Source organism: Aspergillus nidulans, chromosome I (genome assembly GCF_000011425.1).
Source record: "Aspergillus nidulans FGSC A4 chromosome I".
Classification (NCBI taxonomy): domain Eukaryota; kingdom Fungi; phylum Ascomycota; class Eurotiomycetes; order Eurotiales; family Aspergillaceae; genus Aspergillus; species Aspergillus nidulans.
The window spans coordinates 2,719,240-2,744,665 of record NC_066257.1 but is presented as its reverse complement, the minus strand read 5'-3'; the positions used below and the strand labels follow the sequence as shown (position 1 = coordinate 2,744,665).

Below are 25,426 nucleotides of genomic sequence, written 5' to 3'. Positions count from 1 at the left end.
CGTTTCTGAGTTGCATTTCGATCATGCAGGTACTGGGGCTAAGTCTGGTTAGGGCCCAGGCAGAAAAGTTCAGTAGCCGGGTCAAAAATGCTAAATAGAAAAGAAATACTGTTGGTGTCTCCCATTATAATTGAATGTTATATAGCAGAGCTCAAGAGGATTTATATTCAAGGCATCACCGAAAACAATTGCTGAGATTGATGCTATAGCTGACCGTTGATTATAGTTATAGGCTGGCGCCGTCGTAGCTTGACGAGTAGAAACAGCCTACTTTGAGAAAAGGATAGAACCTCTCCTACAAAGCTTCCAAAGAAGGAAAGCCTTCATATCAAGTAATTCCTCTATTTAATCTCCCACACTGAGTTTTACCATGTCAGTTCACGTTGTGAGTCGAGTACCGCTGGTGGCCTCCGCTAGCTTCCCCAGTGCTCACAGGAACATAACAAGTTTAACGTTAGTTGCTTTAGCTTATGCTTTGATCCTTCTCGTATTCCAGATCTGTGGTTTTAGGCAACATTAATCCGGTTCATGCATGAAATAAAATGAATTTTGCCTCCTGCATTTCTGGTTGAGGTCCTGCTGACACAGTAGCAGCATGATCAGGTTAATAATGCCTGGGATTGAGAACTCAGGACCCAAAACATTATCGAATATTCGGTGCAAATGGCGGGTCCGAGGTTCCTGACTTAGAAACTGCAATTCTGATGCCTATGCCCTAATCTTGAACGTTGCCGGCTGGGCCCATATCGAAGTGAATCTATTTTAAGCAGTAAGAGAGCCCGTAGTCTATAAGGCCTGTAAGTTACTCCACCTGGCTGTTTAGACAACCCTAATTCGTTTCGATATACGCACACACAATGCCTGGGCCTGACACAGTTTTCAACGCCATCGGCCTAGGCTTGATGGGTATTTCCATGATCCCTCTCGCCGACTCATTCTTCCCGAAAGTCGAGCCGAAGTATTCCACTCTGCGCGTCGCCGCAGGCCTCTTTGAGCCAGGTGATTCCAGCGCTAGCACAGGAGGCAGCGTGCCGGGCGTCGCCCTCTTTGACGCCGATAGCAACCGTGTTGGGTTTCAGTCCGGCAAGGGCCACGGCAAAATCGAGGAAGGAAACTACAAAGACATTCTGATCGCTCCGATCAAGAGCCAGAACACCATCACTCCCGAATATTTGAGCGTCGTCGTAGGCGGCGACGACGCCCTATGCATCGCGTAACTGGCTCTCACCCCACCCAATTTCGAATACTGGGTACTGTACGGTGATGTCGCAAGTCTTGCGGCGCTGCCTGGTACCACTCCAACCTGGCGATCAAAGTCAACGACGAGACGTACAAGCCCAGCTGGTTTTGGATCCGAGGGCCTCGCGAGAACACGGGGCGTCCGACCAACAACTTTCCCATGGGAATTGGGCTGCGCATTATCGACTTTGACGGCAACGAAGCCCGTCAGGCGCAGTACGTCGAGCACCCGGAAACCCTGTGTGTGAGCAAGTCGCGACTGCACATGTACGACCAACTGTAGAGACGACGTGCCTGCCCATATTCGACCCGCCGCTGAAGAACGAGTATGGCCGCGGGGACACCGACTTCGAGAGGCTACATACCCAAGGGAAGGTGATGTGCGAGCCGAGCGCGAACGACATTGACCCATTCCCCATGGCCGAGCAGATCAGGAAACTGCAGAAATGGCCGCCCGGCCGGTTATCGACGCCGACATATGGGACGAAAAGGCGTTCGCTTGCTGACGCCGTGGCTGCGGGCAGCTGTACCCATACGGATGACTTGATTGAGAGCTCGCACCCCAGCACACGGCTACAGAGCTGTGCCATGATCCCAATGCCGTCGGCCCGGACTTTGTTTCGCACAGTGAGGGTTTCATGTGTGATATATGCACACGGATCCTCTAGCCGCTGTGCGGAGCCAACGTCAAGGAGGGGTGCTTTGATGTTGAGACGAAGCAGGTCCGTCGCCAGGATCTGGCTGACCAGCGTGGTGAGACTGTTACTGTTCATACGAAGATTGCAGCCACACCGGTCAGAGCCTATAAGACTGTCAAGTGGGATTGAGGGAGTGGCAATTATGTATGCCCGTTTGCCTCGTAGCAATCGTGATATTGAATATTTGTATTACTGAGTATACGACAGTTTTCTATGTTCCAATCAGTATACTGATAATGACAGCCTATGTGCTTTTCCAAATCCAGTTATTGTGAATAACAAATAGGAGGGACACTGAAAGTAGTGCTGTAAGGGATGATCTATATGCCCAAAGGGATATGTTGTTAACAACGCCGCAATGACTAGACAAAGAAGGCAAGGACTCTAAGCAGTGTGTCGCGGATAAAGAGAACTATTCATTAATCGTATATGGCAAACCATATCAAATGCCAGGGCGGGTGGCATTGACTACTACATAGTTATTGCTCTAAAGTTATACCAAGAATAATAGGTGTAGAGAAAGAATAGAAGTGCGTTTACGAAATGCTTAAATGCTTCTACTCGAGACTGTCATGTTTCTTACAACCATTTGTAGAATCTGCTATGGCTCGGGGGCGTTTTAAAGACCGACGGGGCCAGATCCGTCTATACCCTTTTCCCTTTTGGTCGACGGCTATATTCCGCTGCATGAAACGATGATTCTAGGGTCTTGCGAGCGTTATTGACAGCTGCAAGAGTTGACACTAGCTGGTACCAGTATATTAAGCGTTAGGACCGCTGTGTCATTGTTAACTGTTTCCCAAGGTTCTTCAAGAATATACTTCCTTGTTCTGATATCGAGCCACTAGACAAACCCTCCTTGCGCCTTGTTAGTCCAGTGCAAAGAGGATCTGGCGAACACAGAACTCACAGCTGAGGGTTACTGTTGGAAGGACATTACTTTTAAGGAGCAGGCCCAGAGAGGTTTGTTTCCTCCCCTTTTTTTGAAGGTTGAAAAAGAGAATGAATATCGTGACTTCTCAAGCAACCTGACGGTTTCATTGTCCCTCTGATTCCAAATCTCAAGATCTGCGGCAGAGACCAAGCGCTCAATGGTAATCAAATTCAGCTTGCCCTAATCCTCCGCCGCAACTGATCTGGGATAGCTTGAGATAGCTGACCATCCGTTATCACGAGAAAGCCAACCAAAGGAACCCTCGCCAGAAGATGGGGAGTAGAGACCCATAATTAAGCTCGTTCACTTCAGGACCAATCAAAAGACTGAATCTGATCAACGACTGACAGCTGAAGTGCTGAACACAAAACATACGAAGTGCAGTCGGCGGGATATTAGGACGTTTAACGAGAGAAGTGTTCAGAATTCTGGCCATCAACGATCACATCCTCTCCATCAACAGACGCTCACAAGTAAGCCTGCAAAGAGACACCAAGAACTCTAACGACTCACCTACGACCCTCGGGAGTATCGATTCTCACAAGAAATGATGACATCTAACATCTTCTCAGCGATCGCCACTCTGGCCTCGCCCTCACCATCGACTGCTCTCCTTCCTGCGCGTTTACACGCACGGGCGCCGGACCAGGTTCCCCATCTTCGTCTATCCAACCCTCCCCAAGAGAATCCCTGGATGATTCTCGGTCCGGCCCTGCAGCCGGTCTACAAGAAATACCTGCCGAACTGGATCTTCGAGCGGCTGGACATATGCGCGCACGGGTTGGATTTTCGCAACAAAACGCGCATTTCATGAGTGGCTGGGGTAACGTGTTTGTGCTAGTAACGCCTGATGAGTGCTCAATCTAGTATGTGAATTGTTCAGTTAATTTACGATTGCAAAAAAGAAGTATGGAAAGAAAGAAGAAAGAAGAAAAAGGAAAGACAGGAAAAGATCGGGAAGAGAATGCCTAGAGCTCTGACGAAGGCAAAATGTAGCATCGCAGAGCCGGCTGTTGCGCAGAGCGTGCTCCAGCGAAGGATCGATTTCCCTCAGACGCCTATCGTGGCAAATATGATGGGCTCTTTTGGACCGAAATGTGTTCTGCGTATGCTCCTTGCCTTCCTTTCGGGCTAGCGTTGGGTTCGCGCTTGCTGATCGAGTCACATAGGCAAACGGTGATGACCAAACTCTTTCGCCCGTTATCAGGATTTTTTTAAACCCTTCATTCAGTAACGGACCTGTAACTTATAGGAAACATCATCGACGAATGTTCGCTGCAGACCGCGACAACGGATCAGCAGCACCGTCTCGACGGAGAGCATCTGGCAAGCGCAGGATATGCTCCAATATATCATCCAGCACCCCGGGAACCATGCTCTCAACGGCCTCAAAGAGCATCGCACTGAACGTGATCGACAAAGCCGGCCTCAGCCAAGAAGAACAGTGGGCTCCGAGACTGCGCTCGCAACTTGGCGAGACAACGACGCGGACGCTGGCGTACTTTGAGACGCTGTCGATCGTTTCGCAGATGCTCCTGGAGGCTGCATTCTTGCTGCCAAAGTTTATGAAAGCTTCATTTATGCTGCGGCCCTGCAGTTGCTAGGGTTTCATATGGAGCGGGCGCCGGGGTACGTGCAGGAGGTGCTGGATGAGGAACGCAAAGCGATAGAGAAGGAAAAAGGGAAGCGGAGGCCATCGCAATAATTCCTCAGTCTACTACTGCAGCTGTCTGATGAGGACCGACGATTGGGCCAGAGCCAGTCCTCGCCAACGAACGAGGAGATCAGCGGGAGTCTTTTCATCTTCACGGCGGGAAATGCGAGCCGCTTCCGACGGCGGGGATCAGTGAGCCGGACGCGCTCTGAGAGACATTGCTGGCGCTTCTGGGACATTCTGTCTCCAAGTTGACGCTGCAGATGAGGAATGCGGATGGGGTATTGTTGAAGTGGACGGCCGTTTGAAACTATTCTAGCCGTGACACTGTAGTCGTGACCCAGCCATAACAGTAGTCAACCAGTAGATTTAAAATGGTCCTCTGCCTGACAATACAAGGATATGCCACTGTGTAATTTAGGCATCCCTCTGGTCAGCGTACATCTGGACTTCGAAGAGTGATGTGTGTGAGAAGGAGCCTGACGTTTGGACGACTGGACCGCTGTTTGGACGGCTGTTTCTGCTCTCGCCGCCCAGTCGAGCGGCCGAGGATTCTGGTTCTTGGTTAGAAACTCTCCCTAGGATCCTTCTGTCAACCGCGGTATTGGTCTAGCAGAAACAGCGGGGATGAGGCGCCGCCTGAAACAGTTCTGAGGTAGTTGAGACGGCTACAATGACTCGAGCAAGGAGACTAACTGATCCACCCCGGTCGGCTCCAGCGCATGCGAGAGTACTTCAGGCGGGGAACCAGCCGGCTCTCTCCAGAGAAGAGAGGCCGGGAGCTGGGGGCTACGTGAACGGCCAGAAAAAGGACGTAAATGATGTATCTATGTTTGGGAAGATTGTATCTATGACTAGTAATGAACTGGTATCAGGACGAGCCGCCGAACCTGGCACAAGCACCTAGTAGATTGCGCGAATAGAGCAGGGCAGCGGGAGAATAGATTGCTTGTCCTCTGTCCCTCCCTGTCCCTATAATAACGCAACCGGCCCCGGCTCATGGCACGGGCTGACCGCGAGTCAGAGCGGACCTCGAGATCGGGTCACACGAGACGAACAGCTGGAATCAGTACCGGCATGGGCATACGCAAACTGATAGCTACTGGGCGGGTGCTACTGGACTTTTGATACTAACTCGACCTCTGATACTAGACCCGCCCGCTCACGGCTGGTCGGCGATATGCCAACCGGGTGACTCGGGCAAGCTCGCCGACGAGTCTCCGCGGGGGCAGCGCATTACAGCATGTATGATCAATGCTGGCGAATCGGCCAACGGCCAACGGCCGTCCCGTCGACCGGGCTCGCTGATGACTCGCGAGCCTGGGCTATGGGTGATGGCCTGACGGCCTGACGGCTTGGCGGGTGCACGAGTCGGCATCGGAACGGCAGGCCTCGTGGCTCGTCAGCAGTGGGACAGTCGTCGGGCCCGCGGTCCCAACAACGGGCTTGTCGATGCCTGCAGTACGATGAGACCGGGTTGGCTGGCTGCTCGGCGGTCCGACGCCGTATGGTTCAGTGGCTTCTCAAGAATGATGGCGTCCGTTCCCTGTCGATACAAGCAGCGATATTAGCGATATAGCGATGTCTAGACCCCGAGACCCGCAGGGGACAGTGAACTGCGATCGTTCGAGATGGTTCGAGCAGCGTGCACTTGAGCGAAACAAGGAACCTGGCGTCAGAAAACCTGGGAGAAAACCCTGCAGTGTCTGCGCCCGGTCGAGAGAAATTAACCTCGTCCGGTTCGGGTTAGTCTGTTCAATCAGCCAGAATATTTATCCGGGGTAGACCTCTTGCACCAGTAGTCAATTACTGTGGGGCACGGAAATTGTGCTCTGGGCACGGGGAAGCCGACGAATCAGGCCGTGCGGGCGTGTGTCACGTTAAATGTGGCATCGTGGCTCTGGAATGTTACACGGCGAATCTTCGGACGTAAACAGAATGGCGTGTTTGACAGGTAAGAGCATGGTATAGGTATAGCTCAAGCGCGACCCCGGATCTACTGAACGAAACGATTCACCGGGAGAACAAAAATGTCGCTCGTTCGTCCGGGGCATTATTGCGGGCCAGGAAACCAAGATAAAAAAAAAAAATGAGAGAAAAGGGGAAGCCTGGGGTCCTGCCCAGGCCGGTCAAACGCCAGGCCGGCCAATTGCCGGGACGTCCAAGGCTCAGACTGAGCAGACTCCGTAATCCGTAGTAGGCCCCTCAACGTTCGAGGTGGCGCTAGCAGCTAGCACCAGCAAACCGTGGCCCATGATCCCACAGAGTCTTGATTTCATGATTCAGTGACAACCAGCGGCGACGCGGCGACGCGGCGGACCCGGCGTGCGAAGGTCGTGACTGATTGACTGAATCTAAATGAAGGATTCGACGAGTCACCCAGAGGCGCTCAGTCCGCGTCTTGTGACGGCTTGTTTCTGCCTGCCGAATGCTTTACTTGCCAAGGCCACTGGCTAGAGGCCAGTGGTCTGGCGCCAAGAGTCTGCGTGAGAGGGCGCAAATGGCAGATGCATAGCAGCGATGCCAGTGAGACCAGTGAGACCAGTGAGACCAGTGAGACCAGTGAGACCAGTGAGACCAGTGAGACAAGCGAGACCAGTGAGACAATGATGACAGAACAGGACCAGAGCCTGAATTCACATATATTAAGACTTGAACCGAGCCTCGGCGGTACCCGAGCGGTTCGACCGGTCAACCGGTCAGACGGTCAATAATTTCCTTTTCGCTGGCAGAATCTGGGGAGATGCAACGACCCAGCCCGGGGTGGCGGGGATGTTTGCGGCACGTTATTGGCAGGGTTACATCTTGGACCCAAGAGGGTAGCATTGCGAGACTCAATGGACGCAGAGTCCAATCATTCCACGGAATTCTATAATTCCTATTTGTTTTTCTAACTCCCGTTATTTCCAGATTCGCCATCCGTAACAGGCAGCCACGTGGTTGGCCACTCGTCCGTCCCCTGCTCGGGCTCTGCGCCCAAACGAGCTGGCTCCGACTCCAGACTTCTCCTCCACATCCTCCCGACTGTCAGGTCGGGGCTGAACCGAGCCTCTGTATGGCCAGTCTGGGGCCAGACTAGGGCCAGACTTCGACGGCTTGTTGTCGCCACGAATCGCAGTTGGTCTTGGCCGTCTTAGCCTGTCTTAGTCTGCGTCGTTCTCATTTCACATCCCCCGATGGTCAGGAAACACAACATTTTCGCGGCGATGCAACCTGTAAGAATGGAAGCGACATTCTGGTGTGGTGGTCGATTGGCCTGCCGTAATTACAGTACTGTAATTCGCCTGGCCTGCGTTGCGGCAACGCACGCGGTCGATACCAAGTACAGTACCGCCGGTACGAAGTAGTCCTTAGTCCTTGTCCTCGTCCTCGTCCGTCGCTCGCTCGCTTGGGCCCCATCCCAAGGACTAGAGGCAATTTTGTTCACGCCAATACGCTAATAGTGGAGACTCCGCTAATTCAGCGTCCGGGTCGACGTGCAAGACCAAGCGAGAAAATTTCCTGGTCTCCGGTCACTGGTCCTCGTCGTGCAATGGATTCATGGACCGAGTCCTGAGCGTGTTCCCCGTGGGCTCCCCGGGACCCGGTCCGATTCATGCTCATGGCCATGGGGAAGCCGCGAGTCCGGTTTCAACCCCATGCAGGCCGCCGTCAGCTATAAATTGCGGTGCCCTCCCGTCGTCTCCCTCTGATGCTCACCTGCTCTCCATCCTCTCTCTCCGTCTCGAGTCTCCTCCGCGCCTCTCCGCACCCCCGGCCTTGAGCCCCACCGCCAGAGCTCTTTCTTCTTCACTCCCACTTTCCTCCCTACCGCGTCACCTTCACGCCCCTCGCCATGGCGGACGGTGTCGTTGCGGGTACCCGGGTTGAGGCCCCCGTCACCTGGAAGACCTACCTCATGTGCGCGTTTGCCGCCTTTGGTGGTATCTTTTTTGGTTATGATTCTGGTTATATCAACGGTGTTATGGCAATGGACTACTTCATTCACGAGTTTTCAGGAAAGGTACGCAGTTCGCTGCTCGCAGTTCTCTCCCGCTTGTCAGGTTGGCTACGGCTGGTTGGATGCTAGCAGAACTGACTGGTTCTAGGTCAAAGCCGAGTATGAAGCCGCCGATAACCTGAGCGGCTATGTGATCTCCTCCTCCAACAAGTCCCTTATCACCTCGATTCTCTCTGCGGGTACCTTCTTCGGTGCCATCATTGCCGGTGACCTGGCCGATTGGTTCGGCCGTCGAACAACGATCATCAGCGGATGTGGAATCTTCATGGTTGGTGTCGCCCTGCAGACTGCCTCCACCACTGTTGCCTTGCTGGTTGTCGGCCGTTTGATTGCTGGATTCGGTGTCGGGTTTGTCTCTGCCATCCTGATTCTGTACATGTCGGAAATCGCGCCCCGCAAGGTCCGTGGTGCCATTGTTTCCGGCTACCAGTTCTGCGTCACCGTTGGTCTGATGCTGGCTTCCTGCGTGGACTACGGTACCGAGAACCGCACCGATTCCGGCTCGTACCGTATTCCAATTGGTCTCCAGCTGCTCTGGGCTATCATCCTTGCTGTTGGTCTCTTCCTCCTTCCCGAGTCGCCTCGTTACTATGTGCGCAAGGGCGATGTGTCTAGCGCCGCCAAAGTGCTTGCTCGCGTCCGTGACCAGGACGTTGAGTCGGACTATGTCAAGGAGGAGCTTGCTGAGATCGTCGCCAACAACGAGTACGAAATGAGCCTTATCCCTCAGGGTGGTTACTTTGCCACTTGGTTCAACTGCTTCCGCGGAAGTATCTGGTCCCCGAACAGCAACCTGCGCCGTACCATCCTGGGCACCTCGCTTCAGATGATGCAGCAGTACGTGCTTCTCTCCGTTCTTGTTTACGCTCAAACTGACATTTCCACAGGTGGACTGGTGTCAACTTCGTCTTCTACTTCGGTACTACCTTCTTCACCAACGTATGTTTCCCTGAACCCTAGAGGATGTTCAATTAGCTAACTATCGCAGCTCGGCACTATTTCCGACCCCTTCCTCATCAGTATGATCACCACCATCGTCAACGTCTTCTCCACTCCGATCTCTTTCTACACGATGGAGAAGATTGGTCGTCGTCCTCTCCTTCTCTGGGGCGCCCTGGGCATGGTTATCTGCCAGTTCATTGTCGCCATTGCCGGTGTCGTTGATGGATCTAACAACAAGACCGTCAGCGCTCAGATCGCATTTATCTGCATTTACATCTTCTTCTTCGCCTCCACCTGGGGTCCCGGTGCCTGGGTCGTCATCGGCGAGATCTACCCGTTGCCGATCCGTTCCCGTGGTGTCGCTCTCTCCACTGCCTCCAACTGGCTCTGGAACTGCATCATTGCTGTCATCACCCCCTACATGGTCGACGAGGACAAGGGCAACCTCAAGTCCAAGGTGTTCTTCATCTGGGGCTCCCTCTGCGCGTGCGCTTTTGTCTACACCTACTTCCTGATTCCCGAGACCAAGGGTCTTACTCTTGAGCAGGTCGACAAGATGATGGAGGAGACCACCCCTCGCACTTCTTCCAAGTGGAAGCCCCACGGCACCTTCGCGGCCGAGATGGGTATGACTGAGAAGGATGTGACTCAGACTGTGGAGGACATTGCTAAGAAGGCGTAAATGTACATTTTTGGGAGGCGGTTGTTATACCTGCGGTTTCACTTCGGATATCGCATTTGTCATGCTGTGCATCATGTCTGATGGTAATGGTTTTATGTTAAAGTAAGAATAATCTAGACTTAATGTCATTACAGGCTTCATGTCGTTGGATTGCTTTTTTATTAAGGTAACAGTTTTGAGTCGGAATAGAGTACAGTTATGACTTTTTAGGGGTAATCGGGGGGCACCCTCTTTCTATAAATAAAGGTTTAATTCTAAATTTCAGGCATTCGTATCGGCACATTTACGTCATTCTATTTATAGCAAGATCTCGTATATGCACTTGGCCGCTGCGAAGGCTTATCCCCAAGTCGGAGATATTGGTCGCCTGTTGAGCTCATGGGTGCAGCAGAAATCCAAATGAAGAAGAACAAGGTGGAAATATTCGGCCGAATTGTGTAGCAGCTTGTTGCTCTGTATCGAGCTTCATGATCATCAATCCGCATTCCTTGGTCTCGACGTTCGGCCGAATCCTCGGTGCAAGCGGCTATATAGGGCTGGCCGCATCGTAGAAAAAACCATCGATGCAGTAAGCAACAACGAAAAAGTCATCTATTCACTCCCGTGTACCTGATACCATCTAAAGGCCGGCAGCTCTATAACTGACATGGTCAAAATCGCAATTGCGGGCGGCACTAGTGGTACGCGAAAACCTATGCTCATATGTGCACTTCATGATGCCGGGTAACTGATCTGCACTTAATATTCTCTAGGCGTCGGCCAAGAAGTCATTGACGCCCTGGTCGAAACAAAAAGACACGAGGTTCTCCTTCTTTCCAGAAAGGTACCTTTTATCCTGTCACTCGGACTGCTCGTGGCCACTGACTCATCGGTACCAGGACGCCCCGTCCATCATTCTCCCCGATTCCATCACCTGGATCAAAACAGACTACGCCGAGACTGAACAACTCGCCGATATCTTAAAGGGCGTACACACTGTGTTGTCCTTTGTGATTGAACAAGACAGCGAAACGAGTCCTGTCCAGAGACGGCTTATTGACGCCTCGATCGCGGCTGGAGTGAAGAGGTTTGCGCCGAGCGAGTGGGCTTCGTAAGTCTTCCTCTATCTTGCCTACTCATCCTACCCTGCCCTTTCTCTTATCATTTTGCTCAAGCCAAGTTCTTTATGTTACTAATACAATCAGTTCAACATTCGACCACCTCCCTTGGTACACCTACAAATCGTCGATAAGAACGTACCTGTCCGAGGTCAACCGAGAGAAGCAAATCCTCGAGTACACTCTTTTCCAACCCGGTCTATTTACAAACTACCTCGCCGCGCCCTACAAGACAACGCCCCATATCTCTCTCTTAGAAATGCCAATTGACTTTTTCCACCGCCGCGCTATCCTCGTCGAGGGCGCGGAGAACGCACCCATAACCTTAACAACAATCGCTGACTTCAAGGCTGTCTTTGTGAGAGCGATTGAGTATCAGGGTGCTTGGCCTGTTGTTTCGGGAATAGCTGGGAGCACGCTGACCCTCGGCGAGCTTATTGCGCTCGGCGAGAGGGTCAGAGGGGGCAAGTTCAGTATTGAACGGGTGAAAAGGGAGGACTTCCTAGCTGGCAATTGGGAGACGAGTTGGGTGCCGAGAAATGAGCATCCTTCGATCCCGAAAGAGATGGTGGACGAGTTTGCGAGACCGGCAACGAAAGGTATTTCCTTGGGATTGGCAGATGGGGCGTTTGCCATACAGGGGGTTTGGAATGGCAACCTGGATGGATTCGCATTTGAGGGCGCGGAGGAATTTCTAGGCCGTATCTGGAAAGGAAAGGATTAGAGGACAGAGGAGGCTGGATGAAAAAGGCTGATGGACGATGATGAGGATGAGGTTTCAAGTAGAGATGTTGAAGAGATGCGGGCTAAGGGGGCAAAGGAGAGTATGGTGTATCTATCTGGCTAGCATGAGAATGCGAGGGTTAACTTTTGGTGCTATTAAATACTTTGTGTGATACGGTAGAGAGGGCATGCTCGAGGGATAAGATATCTTTTGAGATTCCATTCATCCCAGTGGAAAGAAAGTATTATGAGCTGGTGAGAGTTATACGTAAATCGCAGTGGCATATTTGGACTTGCTGGTTTTCTAGGGCTAGGCTATATGGGTGTAGCCCTAAGTTGGAGCGCCGAGCGTTCGGCCGAATTTGGCATTTGTCAGCGTTGGCCCTGAGCTCTTCCTCACGTGACACGTCCACGGGCTTCTTCTCGTGCTTCCCATCACCTTGCAAGATCCAGCCATCATGCTCGACGAAGATATCCATCTCCCCAAACGGAGAAAAGTCCGTAAAGGCACCCAGAGCTGCTGGGAATGCAAGCGACGCAAAGTACGATGTATGTTCTCTTCGGCCGGACACGCCATCTGCAACAACTGCCGGCGCCGGGGGACGGCATGTGTTAGTCAAGAGCTGCCTGACACCACAGGCACATCTTCGGGGCAGAGCCAGGTCGAGGCGAGACTTAGCCTTGTTGAAGAGCTCATCGAACGATTGGTCGATGCTCGCGCGACCCCGAGCCTGGAAAGAGACGGGCCAGATGCGGGATCGCCGGTGTATAGAGCAGTCCCCTCAAGACCGCCAACGACAACGAGACCGCTACCGGTTGGACCGGGCCCCGACCAGTACGAGGAGCTATCTCGTGACTTGCTCGATGTGTGGCCCAGTCGAGACGATCTCGAGACCATCAGCTCTCTCCCCGTCGGTCTCCTTTGCCTACCGCTCTGTTGGAGAACGTGCGCTCTGCCCGGCGACCAGTCGCCCCGGGAGATGCTTAAGCTGCCAGCATCAGGCGCTCATCCTGTGCTTATTGCACAGAGACTGCTGAGGCTTGGTATATTCCTGCAGGGCGTCCCTCCGGCAGCTATTAAGCAGCTGGGTGACCGTGGAGTCTCGTACCGTGAGACCATGACCCGCTCCGTTGAGCGAGCAATCGCACTGGTCACGACCAACGACGAACTCATTACCTCCGTCGAGGGGCTCGAGTGTATCATGATGGAGGTCATGTACCAGAACTATGCTGGGAACCTGCGCCGGGCGTGGATGGCCGTCAAGCGCGCAATATCGGCCGCGCAGATAATGGGCTTCCATCGCGCCCAAGACCTGCCTGCCTCCCGATTCCTGGACCCAGCCACGCGCGCCGCCTTTGACGCCGACAATATCTGCTTCCGTCTCGTGCAGATGGACCACTATCTCTCTCTCATGCTCGGGCTACCGCAAACGGCACCCGAAGGCCGCTTCGCAATCCCCACAGACCTGCCAGATCTCGATCCGCAGGACCGTCTTGAACGCCTTCACTGCACGGTCTCCGGCCGCATCGTGCAGCGCAACGACGCGGGCATCAATGACCTCTCCATCACCTGTGAGGCCGACAAGCTTTTGCAGACCGCCGCTGCCGAGATGCCTCCGCAGTGGTGGCTACCGCCAACCTTCAGCGAAGATTCGAACCTCGTTGCGGATACTATCCGGCTGATGATCCAATTCACCCACCACCACCTCCTTGCCCGGCTTCATCTTCCGTACATGCTCCGCTCGTCCACTTCGACAGACCACAATCACGACCGCAGCCGAACCATAGCCGTCAATGCCAGCCGCGAGCTCCTATCCCGTTACATCCTCTTCCGCAGCAGAAACCCGGCTGATTACTACTGTCGCGGCTGCGATTTTCTAGCCTTTGTCGCGACGACCATCATGTGCCTTGCGCATATCAACACGAACACCCACTCCAACTCCAATAATACGAACCCTTTTGACCCGCTCACGCACAGCCGTCCCACGGATCGGGGCCTAATGGAGCGCACTGCCGAGATTATCGCCTCCACAGCCGCAGCCGAGTACGGCGTCTCCGAAGCGATAGCACCTAAACTGAATCGCATTATCCGGCACCTGCTCGACGTAGAATCGAATGCCGCGAATGGGACGATATATAGCACAAGTACGAGCTCGAGTGCGGCGGACGGCGATGAGGGAGAGATTGGTGGGGCTCTGAGCCAGGGTGGAAAGTCACTGCAGATTCGCATTCCGTATTTCGGGACGATTAGGCTTGAGCGAGGGCACGGGAGTATTCTAAAGGGTTCGGAGGTTGAAGTACAGGGTCAAGGAACGGCTGCGGGCAGCTATGGAATGGCCAGTGCACATGCAGAAGTTCCAGTCAGCAGCAGTTGGGGAGTGGACCATGATATTCGAACAAGCCACTCGCAAGTTCCTATATCTAATGAGTCTGGGGGAATTGAATCTCAACTAGACTCAATGTACTCGGGCGCGGAAGACGATTGGAATCTCCAGGGCATTGACGTAGCCCTGTTCGATAGTCTCTTCCGCGGGATTGGGATCCCAGATGCAGACACGAACGGAGAAGCATGGATATAGTATATTTCTCAGAAACAAGTCCAAAGGTGTGATTGTGGAAATTCACCGCCTGGGGTGTCTCTTTCCGCTAGACCCGTCTCGTCGACGAGAAGCGCGCAAGCAGACGTGGTTCTCAGGACATGGATCGATGAGTGCCCCTTTTCAGAGTGCGCCTATCTTCGAAAAAACCGCAAGTTCATTCCCAGCAAGGAACAGACTGCCTGAAATGGCATCCCCGAACGGAAAACGAAAGGGAGTTGAATCTATCCTCCACTAGTTGCTACCACGCTAGGCAGATTCACTGGGTTCGTGCAGGACTCAGCAGCTGTCTTCGAGCACTTCGACACCGAGCCTCTGAGGCTGAGGTTACCAGTTAATTCTATGGCATCATTCTCTATGTGGATGATGAAGTCATTGCTTCCAAGAGTGGAAATATCTTTTCTCTTTCACCAGACAAGTTGGCAGTGAATGAAATTGATCGGAGGAGCACTGATGACATTCACACTCCATAATGTTCTTGAATACAAGTATTCTCTGTCAGAATGCTCCAGTCTTTATTTTATTTCTCTTTCTCCTCGTCTGTTGTCATCCCTTTCTGTTTCACCTCCCTTCCTCATCTTCCAACCACTCAACAGACTACCGCGACAGTATGGCTCTCATCCAGTTCTCCAAGTCACCTCTAACATACTCAACAGCACGATTAAGTGCAGACCTTAATATGCCGTCTCACAAGGCGGAGAATCGCAAGGTTCACTCGATGTATCCAGATCACCATTCCTCTGTCGTCGAGCTTCTCAAGCCCTTTGGCATCGAAATGGAGTTTCACCCCGTCGACACCAATGAAACTCCCTGCGGAAACCGCATGCTCATGAAACATACCAACATCATGGGCGTTTTTTCCTGTTATAACAAATCCTGCTCTTCCCACGGCTGGGCCAGCAAGATGGTTGCAGCCACTATCCGCATGTATTGCAGGGCCGGGAAGGGCGTAATCAAGCATAGGAAAGGTGAAGGGGGAGCTGACAAGCCGGGCCTCTACAATGTCCGCGTTTACCACCAGCGCTGCAAGAAATGCAACTTTCTCAGCAGCCCGAAGCTGGACGAGACCTATGCGGAACGCGTTGCGTATTATCTAAAAATGTGGCATGGGGTTACGGTTGAGCGGCCCGTTTACGTTAGGAAGAGCAAGGCGCCACATGCTAGGCAATTTTGTGAAGGGTGCAAGGCAGGCGTTTGCCGGTACTCGACGAGTCTGGATGGTGTCTCCGATTGAGGCAGAAATCCCAGATGGGTTTGAGAGAATGTTGTTGACTACTCGTATTTGGTATGATGCTTGTGATGCGTCGGCGGTATCAGACTCTTTATGGTGAAGCGGATGGTACCAATGGTCTCTGTCTGCGTCGTGCTTGCTCCTTAATTCGCAATTCCATTTTTTTCTCTGCATAGGAAGTTGTGGAACCTGATCCTGAACTCGGCAATGATTAATGGCAGCCTGAGATCTCCTTGAGAGTCAATAAAGAGTTTGTGCTACTGATACCGTCCGCCGATATAGGTGACTGCAACACTGCTTTCTCGAAACTGTCTCCATTCCATCCACTCTCAATACTCTCGCTATTTAATCTGTCATTCTGCCCGCAACTGCTCACGTAGGCCTGCGGTGTCCCCTACAGATACATTCAAGAAACTGTACTTAGGTATATTATTCCCGTGGTTTATTTACCCGTCATTCTATCGGCAAGCTTTTGCTCGCTTCAGGATACCCTTGGTATAGTCCAATTCATGGAACATTAAGTGCCTTACCACGCGGTTCTGTCCATTTAATTATTCTGGTCGTTCTGGATTTGCTTATATTTCACCCAACTGATCTGAAAGGAGCGGAGTAAGTATACTCCTTTTTCTGTACGTCGTGCTGTCTTCCTTCGCATACCTTCTGTCGTCCACCCTATGAGTTTATTATACGACGAAAAATAGGGTGAGACGTCCTATAATGAGACTTCTGACAGGCTTGATATACAAGTGATTCGCTAATGTACTGAATGGTGAAATATGACTGCCTTAAGGGTGGGCGAACCACCAAGCCCGGGGTTGATATCCGCCGTGGCCCTGAATGTTGGTAATTTCTCTTTTATAATGCTTTGTTTCGATTATGGTTGATTAATCATTGAGTGCTTCTATTAGCTGCTTCCTGGTGCTGGTGTTCTTGATGTACTTTTGTTGCTTGCTAAATGCCAATGGTAAGTATCCAAGCCCTAATCCCAAACCCTGAGAATATCAGTTCAAGTACAGCCGTAGAATTCTAGTTTGGACAATATCAAACTTTCTACTCTGAAAACTAGTACATACGACCATAGGGTGTGGAAAACAGGGCTTCCCGTCCGCTCAGCCGTACTTGAGCCACTATTATCAACGCGGATAAAAGTGCAACAAGCCCTGAGTGCGCTGCTGCTTTTAGGGGTGAGAGACACTAAGACTAGGGTGAGTGCAGGTGATATGGGTGAGAGCAAGGTGAGAATATCACCCACCTGAGTGAGTGGGGGGTGAGAAGGGTGAGAAGAGTGAGAACCAAAATTTCGGCCACACTATGAGTCCTCCAAACTTAAGATTAATAGCGAGGGCTTCGTCGACTTTTATCTGATTCCTTTTAACTGTATGCCAGTTACGTTTATGTTTATCTTATTTACATTTCCCCCATCTCAGAACTCACGTGACATGATGGCCTTGTCCAAACTGGATTTGAAACACAAGAAGCTTGAACTGCTTCAGAAGTTGGCAGAATCACGTGGATTTACAGAAGATTACCAACAGAACCTGATAAACAAGGAGAATATTGTCAGTCACAAGAAAAGGTCCCTGGCTACTGACGAAAGGTATGAGCGTGCTGTTGACAACTGGAGAATGTAAACCTCGTCCGCCCTAAGTTGAGGATGGAGATATTGATTACTATGGTAAAACAGATGGATGCTATCAAGAAACCAACCTGAAGATCTGTATTTTAAGGAGGGCGACCCCTATCCTCCTATCCAAATCCTCAAGCTCTTTTCAGAGAGCTATATTGTGCTTCATGAGGGCCCTTTGCCAAGTCAGCACAGTGTTTTGCAGAACCTTTCCTGTTTTATTAGCGAATAGGAAAGGGTAAGGTCAATGAAGCTACCAGATACCTTCAAGGACGATGCTTATAATATTTGTTTACTGTTTGCCCCTTGTACTTGATATCTTATTAATGGCTGGCAGCATATCAAAACGAACTTACTCCCAAGTACGGGCTTGGAAACACAGAGAAAAGTTTCCTGTAACAAGAGTGGATCTCGATATTCTCATTAAGCACCTTTATGAGGATGATTATCATAGCTATGTCCATGAACGTTGTCGCTTTCAACAGGCCTTTGGTGTAACGGGCATAGGCAGTATTATTTTCAACTGGCTGTCCTGTATAAACGAGTATCACAAGCTTAGAGAAGGAAACAAAAGATAGAAGCGCAGATATCTTCCTCCTCCCTTTATCAACCTTTCTGACTTCCCGGACCTGTATGCCGACGGATCCCTTTTCCAAAGTTATGAGGACGGATCTCCTTTTCTAAGCTTCGAGGCCGCAATTTCCGAAGCTGTACACTGATGTTGCAGAAACCTTATTTAGAACCAGGTTGAGGGCATGGCCGACAACCAAGATCCAGGCCATAGCTGACAAGTTAAGGCTGATAGGAGAACTTGTATTGAAGACAGAACAACTAATATAATAGTAAACCTAAATATTAGTAGAGCTGTGATATATCATAGAAATGTCTATATAGACTAGTATAGTACCTGATAGAACTAAACTATATTAGTGCTTGGTGGTTGGAACAGTCTTACAGCCCAGTTTAATTGCAAAAGATGCAACTAACTATAGTAGTAGTGTTTGGTGACTTGGTTATTATTATAATTCCAGAAGTATTAAATAAACCAGCACCATGCAGCCTATTCAATGCTGTCAGGAATAAGATAGAGTTCCTGTACAAGTGCAAAATCAGAGCAATATTTAATAAGATGCATATAAGACTGGACAAATCCTAATGCAGTTAGTTGCTTGTTGGGACTTAAATCTGTATTAGAAGGATTTTCAAATCTGGAGATAGGCAAGTCATCCAGAAATAATGGTTAAGCAGATATTCTGGGAGCAGTTTAATATAGACTTTATTATAGAGCCAGACAAGGTGTAGCTGGGAATTCTTAAGCAGCATGATTTTGCGCCTTTTAGCTTTCTGCTGATAAAGTAGATTAATACTTCCTCCAGACTTTCTGGCTACAAGCCAGAGGTTTAGATAGAGCTCATCTAAGTTGTTGTTATATATTGGGCCTAAGCTTGCACCATGGACCGCTGCCTACTAGTACGTTAATGCCTTGGGCATCCGAGATGATGCTGGGATGTGTGTAGAAGTGAGCCCCAGAAGGCCACCGGGAGTGCCCATCGTTAGGTCTTCAAAAGGGACGCGCTGGTCTAATAGCGACATTTGGAAGCAAATGTTTAGCGTAAACGTTGAACCTCTACTATCTATAGACCATTGCTTGCGCTGGGCAAGCCCAGCGCACACGTTCTGCCCTCCTGCTGGAAAAGCTGGCTGGCATTCGAGGCGAGCAGAGAAAACTGGACAAGTCTAACACATACGCCGGCCGGCAAGTTGGCGTCAATTTCATTACTACATGGACCATCGGCAGTACCCTGTCGCATTCTGGTTTTTACGTAGGCGAGTAGGGAGTATTCGGATTCGGCTTAAGAGGTGTGCAACCACGCTGTGCGTATAGTATGCGATGCCCAGCCCCTCCCCCCTGCTAGTATATATATAGGTACAAACATTACCCCACCAACTGAAAGAAAAACATTGCAATGAATCACAGCACAGCAATGCAAACATAATACCCAAGCCACAACGAGGAACAAGCTGACCCGCCAACACCTGGATTCCACCGCAGAAAGTTGACAAGTGTAATGCCCGCCTTGGAGGCAATCGTTCCGCACTGGTCTCCCGAGACAACCTTGTGGAACTTCTTGCACGACGTCGTCATGCCCGGTTGGATAGGCGTGGGCGTAGCCACCCCATTGCCCTGCGTTGTGGTGGTTCTCGTAGTCGTAGCCGTCCGTGTGGTTGTTTTCGTCGTTGTAGTGGGAGACACACCTACGATGGACACGCAGACGTAGTACTCGGCCCACAAGCCCGTGCAGCTGGTCCCGAGATTCGTGTTCCACGCGTAAAGCTGCGCAAGGCTTATTCCCTTGCTGCTGGCTATCGCGGCACACCCGTCACCTGATCTCACTAGGTAGAAAGCATCGCAGTTCGCCACCATCCCGGGGAGTGTTGGGGTTGGCGTGGCGATCCCGTTACCCGCGCTTGTGGTTGTCGTAGTCATTGTCGCCGTAGCACCCACTCGCGAGACACAGACAAAGTACCCGAGCCACAGCGAGGTGCAGCCCGTCCCGACGCCGGAGTTCCACGCTGTAAACTGCGAGACCGAGATGCCTGCACTCTGGGCGATGTTCGCGCACGTGTCGCCAGATTTCACTTCATGGAACGCGTTGCAGTCCGCGATCATGCCTGGCTGCGTAGGCGTTGGGGTTGGGATCCCGTTACCCGGCGGAGAGGTAGTAGTCGTAGCTGTGGTGGTCGTAGGTGCAGACCATCCCTCGATGCCTGTGCAGAGCTAGATATGCTCGTTAGCAACGTATGTCTTCTTCCGCGTACGGGGACGCATGGAAGTTTCTTACATATGTCTCAACCCACAGGTTCTGGCACTGACTCCCAATAGCAGGATTCCACTCCACCAGCTTCGCCAACGACAGACCGGGGTATTTTTCAAGGTACACGCTGCAGGTATCACCGTCCTGGACAAGGTCCCAGCGGTTGCACGTCTCGACCTGACCCGACTGGGTGGGGCCAGGGGCGTTTCCGGTCTTGGTGGTAGTAGTCGTCGTTATGGGGACAGCCGTAGTTGTCAGAGAAGTACTAGTCGTAGGCACGGGCTCTCCCCACGCCTCTACACAGTAGGACTTTCCTGTCTCTAACCCGCCGCAACCAGCAGTAATGGATGGATTCTAGAGAGGTGTTAGGCCAATCGAAGGCCCCCATATCGGTGGAGGGGAGCACCCACCCAGCGCCTAAAGTCATCGAGGGAGATAATCCAGTCGGAGAGGATGTCCGAGCACGAGCTTGACCCATCATTGTCAATCCACCACGTACAGTACGGAGTGGTATTGGGGTCAAACGGCAGCTGCGGCGTGTCGACTCGACGCGAGTAACCGCGGACCGCGAGCGAGGTCTTTGCCAGGCTCAGGGCCAGTGTCAAGAGGAAGACAGGGTTCGGTACCATTATTGCTTTGGAATAACTGAGCCACGACGGGAAGAAGAGGTCTTGGATTGTATCAGTTGATTGCTCTCTCCGGCCACTCCTTGATCCGATCACCCAAGGAGCTTTTTATACCAATTTCTGGAGATATCACATTTAGGACAACTTATTACAGCACCCGGCCGACACCGCCGACAAGTCAGATTGACTTACAAGGTGGCGATCCTTCGATGGCAGCTCTCATGCATGTCTCAGATGGGGGGCGTAACATTCAGAAGCGCAGTCCCATCAGGACCTGCCCTGTGTCTCCTCCGGTTAGTCCGAGAAGTCCCAAGGGGTTTGCATGCAGTTCTAGGATATAATGCCTACACTGGCACGAGGCTAGTAAAGACCAGCGAATCAGGCTCGCAAACCTGGAAGACTTGTTGGTTGCCGAGAGTGTGCGGCGCAGACCCTGACTGCAGGTGCGCGCCGCCAGACGTGCCTGCGTTCGGATCGAGCTAGCTATCCACCATGGAAGCGCCACACTCGCGTGGGTGCCCAAAAAAAATCCCGTTTCTGTCCAACTGCAAGGGCCTAAGTGTGTAGAGACTCCTGGCCGTTCCCTTGCCCGCGGAGTCTTCTGACCTCAATCCAGCAGAACAGAGCAGCGGGGTGATCAGGGGTTCTCCTCACATTGAAGTAAACCTATCAGCATACATTGCATCAGTTTACCCTGAATCTATACCCATTCACACATTAGACATGAACACTACCATAAGAAACAGTGATGCCGTCGGAGGAATGTTCGTGCCCAAGCCTGGAGAATGCATCAGATCTATGCACAACGGCTCGGCTCGCCTGTGATCCGCGCAGTTCCCAGATCCACCCTTCTTAGGGACGCCGATAATCGCAACAGTGGAGAAAATTAGCCTGAAGTTCTAACAGCAGCCACAAATACTTTCGCCGCGAGCACAATCACCAGCCAGCGGCAGAAATTGGCTATCCTTCAGGTCGAGTCACTGGGTTCATTATCCTAAACAGGAGAAACTGCGTGCAGCCGAGACCAAGGATGCGCCGAGGCAGTATCTACCCCGGTCAGTACCTGCGAAGCAACGGGATAAACAAGAATGGGTGAGTTGAGACAGCCCACTAACGGAGATTACTCTACAATCCTCTGTTAAGCTTTCCTCCGCACTCAGAACGGGTGAACCCCTGCATTTGCCATATCTGGTGGCCGAGGTTGCTTCCATAATGAAGGTGCACGTTAAAGAAGAAATTTAGGAAACCCAGATCCAGGGGAGCATTTATTGATATGAACTTTAGACTGTTTGCAAAAATCTGTAAAGCTAGTATGAGAGCGTCTGCGGTCTCATTGTCGGCCAAACAAAATTAATCATATTACTCCTGTCACTAGACCAAAAAAAGGCGAAGTTTTTGGTTCCACCTACATTGCCATGGGAAGAACTCAGATCCCTCGCTTGCCCCTGGGCATTGAGAGCCTGACCCAGCCCCACAAAGTCTTATTGCACGAAGAACGGACTGGGCCAGACCTGTTGCAGCACAGCACGCCTGCATTTGCAGGCAGGGTTCGGAACGGCCCTACAAACACCGAGCAGTGATTGGCGGATCGCGAGATTGTCAGGATCGCCAAGCCCAGATGGTGGAAATCTGTGGGTTATGGAGGTGTGGTTACTAGCGTCAATCTGGTTATGTAATCAATATCTGTAACGAACGATTATATTGAAGGTCCTGATCTCTCAACTACGATCTATATAGGCAATTTATAGCTTCTCAAGAGCTTCAGAGAAGAAGATTCTCGATAACTGTAGATAGTTCAGTTCATATAGATAGTTGTAGTCCGCCTATGGCGGTGCGATCGCATCATATGATTGGACGAGCAAGGTGCTGGATATTGATTAGTAAGGAGGAGCGTTCGCCGGTTGACAAAATTGGAGCGAAACCAGTACCCCGGCTGACCTGTAACCACAAATCGTACCCCAAGCCGCGAGCTTCTCTCAGTTATATCAACATTGCATTGCGGCACAGCACTGCATACATTACCACCGCTAAGCAGGGTTTATTCGAAGCTGATGGCCCAGTCCGGAATGAGCGGACCGGTCAACACAAGGGCTCGACTCACACGAGGGCGATGGGTAGTCATACCTCGGCCATTCAGTGGGATGAGTCGCCACTTCCGAGAGTCCTAAAGATCAAGGGGGGAAAATCTCTACCTGTTTGCAAAGGAGCGGTAGAAAACAGGTCTGTTTTGTTTGGAGCGGTAATACGGAATAAAAATAGTAGAAAGCAACATGAGCTCAAAGTTCACTTCTGGCCGAGGGCATCCTCCAATAGCTTCACCATCTCCCAGTGCTTGGCCTGCTCTGCTCTATCTCTCGGGGTGTAGCCGTCCAGGTCCACGAGATCAGGGCGCGCTCCATGCTGTAGAAGGACATGTGCACATTCCAGTGCCCCGCGGCCACCGCGATATGCGGTATAGCCCAGCGCAGTCCAACCAAAGTCATCTACACGGTCAATCTCGATTCCAGGATGAGCAAGCAGGACTTCCATGCAATGAGGGGATTTGGTTGTCATCAGGGGAGTTTCCCCGGTGACTGTGGCCCGGTTGACATCGATGCCATCCTGTGCGAGTAGGAGCTTGACGAATTTGGTGTCCTTATAGCCTGCGGCGGCGCTGTGTAAGGGAGTCCAGCCATTACCCCAGGCAGCATTGACATCGAGGCGACCGCACTCGAGCAAATCGCGTACTATGTCCTCTCGCTCTTCCTGTATAGCCAGGTGAATGGCAGTCTGGCCAGTCGAGTCCAGAAATGTCAGGTCAGTTGCTGGGTGCTTGATAAACAAAGAGATGATATCGTATCTCCCCCAGCCGTGCCAAAGAGCGTGCATGAACGGTGTGACTTGGTAGGCATCTCGGCCTTCGCCTTCTGTCAGTTGGTGGTTGACATCGACGGATGGCTGTTCAAGCAGCAGCGCAGTCGCCGGGACGTTTTTCCCATAGACAGCATACCACAATGCTGTTGCTCCAACACCATCAACCATGTTGAGTCCTTCAGGATCCTTCTCCAACAGTCGCTGCATGAATGGAATATTGCCCGCAAACGCCGCCTCCATCAAGGGAGTTTGGCCATCTCGATTCTGGGGATGGAGGATGTCACCTTGGCTGCAATCTAGAATGGTTGGAAAATATGGAGTGCTGGCACCAGGATGTGTTAAGTCCCCAGCAGTGGTGCTCGCTCGAGCCTGGAGGTGGAGAATGGTGTTGCCATTCTCGTCTGTGCTGGCAAACTGTTGGAGGTTGAAAAGACCAGCGATTGTGGGAAATACTTGTAGCAGGGAGATCTGATCCAGAGGCTTGAGATGAACTGCGATGCGAAGAAGGACTTTAGTGGGCAGAACAGGGGCTCCGGTGGGATGCATTGTGGTTAGATGCAAGAGGACAGATGGTTGGAAGAGAAGCGCCTGGAGGGGCAATACATCCTTTGGACGATCGGTTGCGATCAGCAACGTAAGCAAAAAAAAAGGCCTTGGCACTATCTACAGCTTTCACACTACTTGCAGTTCTTGATCCGATTGCTCGAATGCGCCCAACTCGTGATAGCCCTCCGATGCAACCGGTTGTCCTGCGTCTGGCGCATTAGGCTGATGGCCGCATCGTAGTCCGCGATCAACTGCGCCCGGCCACCGGGGTAGCCCTGCTCGTACATGACGATCGTGCCTCCCCTATCAGGCTGCATCGCCCCCTGCATTTTGGCGAACTCCTCGTAGTCTGTCATGGGCGTCCTCGCAATTTGTCGACCGAAGTATAGCGGCCGCCTCATCTGCTTGATCACAAACTCATTGAGGTCCTTCCGCCGCAAGCCCACCACCAGCTTCACGGCCCGCTCGCCCTCCATATTCCAGTTCTTGAATAGCCTCTTCTGATCGGGATTGAGGCCATTTCCTCCAAGCTGCGCCTCAATCGCCCTCCTGGCGGCCACCTGCCAGTCGCCCAGCTCCCGCGCCGCACGGTAGTACTCGCTCGCCGTGGTGCTAAACCCGGGAAGCACCTTGGAAGCATCCCAATACCCATTATAGTACACGCCCTTCTTCTTCCCCTTGCGGTTCTTCTCATCGACGCCTTCCACAACCAAGGCCATCGCCTCCGCTACAGTTCTTTCGCCTTTACTCCAAATGTCGTCCGCAGCGGCTGCGCTCCACGACGGCCAGCTCATTTTGGCCGGGTCGGGTTTCGTGTTGTGCTGGTTTGTCGGCGCCCAGATGTACTCGCAGAGCTCACGCAGAGTGCACCGGTTGGGTTGCCCTCGGAGCCCTGTCCGTGAGCCGACGCAGCCCGTGGCGATCCCGCCGTCCTTTCCGGGGTCGTCGAAGATTTCCTCTTGCATGTAGATACTAAAGATGAAGGCTCTGTCTGGATCAGACACGTATTTTGTCAAGGGGCGTTCGATCCAGAGCATGACACGTACCGTTCAGCAGAGCCACGAATACCCGTGGCAGCGATACTCGCGCAAAAAGAGAAAAGGAGGTAAACTATGGCCAGCCTCATTTTGCACGATGGGCGAGAGAAGGACAGGATCCGCGAAG

General features: G+C 51.9%; 8 protein-coding genes across 8 annotated transcripts, besides 1 other annotated feature; 5 read left to right on the top strand and 3 right to left on the bottom strand.

Annotated features, from left to right (window-relative positions):
* Window positions 1–25,426: part of a sequence feature (contig 1.110 1211..298245(1)) that runs on past both edges of the window.
* On the top strand, window positions 858–2,066 carry ANIA_06670 (uncharacterized protein; the record flags this gene model as incomplete). Its single annotated transcript, XM_659182.1, has 4 exons — window positions 858–1,184; window positions 1,274–1,483; window positions 1,525–1,866; window positions 1,908–2,066. The coding sequence occupies 4 exons, from the start codon at window positions 858–860 to the stop codon at window positions 2,064–2,066; spliced, it is 1,038 nt and encodes a 345-aa protein (XP_664274.1).
* On the top strand, window positions 8,219–10,293 carry ANIA_06669 (glucose sensor mstC). The gene is made up of 4 exons (XM_659181.2): window positions 8,219–8,528; window positions 8,614–9,362; window positions 9,413–9,464; window positions 9,514–10,293. The coding sequence occupies exons 1-4, from the start codon at window positions 8,361–8,363 to the stop codon at window positions 10,147–10,149; spliced, it is 1,605 nt and encodes a 534-aa protein (XP_664273.1). The 5' UTR covers window positions 8,219–8,360; the 3' UTR covers window positions 10,150–10,293.
* Window positions 10,796–11,970, top strand: ANIA_06668 (uncharacterized protein; the record flags this gene model as incomplete). Its single annotated transcript, XM_659180.1, has 4 exons — window positions 10,796–10,829; window positions 10,902–10,972; window positions 11,028–11,239; window positions 11,334–11,970. The coding sequence occupies 4 exons, from the start codon at window positions 10,796–10,798 to the stop codon at window positions 11,968–11,970; spliced, it is 954 nt and encodes a 317-aa protein (XP_664272.1).
* ANIA_06667 (uncharacterized protein) lies at window positions 12,428–14,548 on the top strand (the record flags this gene model as incomplete). The annotated part of the gene is made up of 1 exon (XM_050613358.1): window positions 12,428–14,548. The coding sequence occupies one exon, from the start codon at window positions 12,428–12,430 to the stop codon at window positions 14,546–14,548; it is 2,121 nt and encodes a 706-aa protein (XP_050467139.1).
* ANIA_06666 (3CxxC-type zinc finger protein) lies at window positions 15,039–15,800 on the top strand (the record flags this gene model as incomplete). Its single annotated transcript, XM_659178.1, has 1 exon — window positions 15,039–15,800. One exon carries the CDS (start codon window positions 15,039–15,041, stop codon window positions 15,798–15,800), a length of 762 nt encoding a protein of 253 aa, XP_664270.1.
* Window positions 16,682–17,238, bottom strand: ANIA_06665 (uncharacterized protein; the record flags this gene model as incomplete). Its single annotated transcript, XM_659177.1, has 4 exons — window positions 16,682–16,748; window positions 16,871–16,997; window positions 17,050–17,172; window positions 17,232–17,238. 4 exons carry the CDS (start codon window positions 17,236–17,238, stop codon window positions 16,682–16,684), a joined length of 324 nt encoding a protein of 107 aa, XP_664269.1.
* Window positions 19,394–20,866, bottom strand: ANIA_06664 (LysM peptidoglycan-binding domain-containing protein; the record flags this gene model as incomplete). The annotated part of the gene is made up of 3 exons (XM_659176.1): window positions 19,394–20,200; window positions 20,265–20,591; window positions 20,648–20,866. The coding sequence occupies 3 exons, from the start codon at window positions 20,864–20,866 to the stop codon at window positions 19,394–19,396; spliced, it is 1,353 nt and encodes a 450-aa protein (XP_664268.1).
* On the bottom strand, window positions 23,147–25,388 carry ANIA_06663 (ankyrin repeat domain-containing protein; the record flags this gene model as incomplete). The annotated part of the gene is made up of 3 exons (XM_659175.1): window positions 23,147–24,368; window positions 24,398–25,234; window positions 25,309–25,388. The coding sequence occupies 3 exons, from the start codon at window positions 25,386–25,388 to the stop codon at window positions 23,147–23,149; spliced, it is 2,139 nt and encodes a 712-aa protein (XP_664267.1).

What these genes read in the sequence shown, in the direction of transcription:
- ANIA_06669 (XM_659181.2), top strand. Translation starts at nt 8,361, where the DNA reads ATGGCGGACGGTGTCGTTGCGGGTACCCGGGTTGAGGCCCCCGTCACC. An exon ending in TTCACGAGTTTTCAGGAAAG is followed by an intron (nt 8,529 to 8,613) that starts GTACGCAGTTCG and finishes GACTGGTTCTAG; the next exon opens with GTCAAAGCCGAGTATGAAGC. An exon ending in TCGCTTCAGATGATGCAGCA is followed by an intron (nt 9,363 to 9,412) that starts GTACGTGCTTCT and finishes ACATTTCCACAG; the next exon opens with GTGGACTGGTGTCAACTTCG.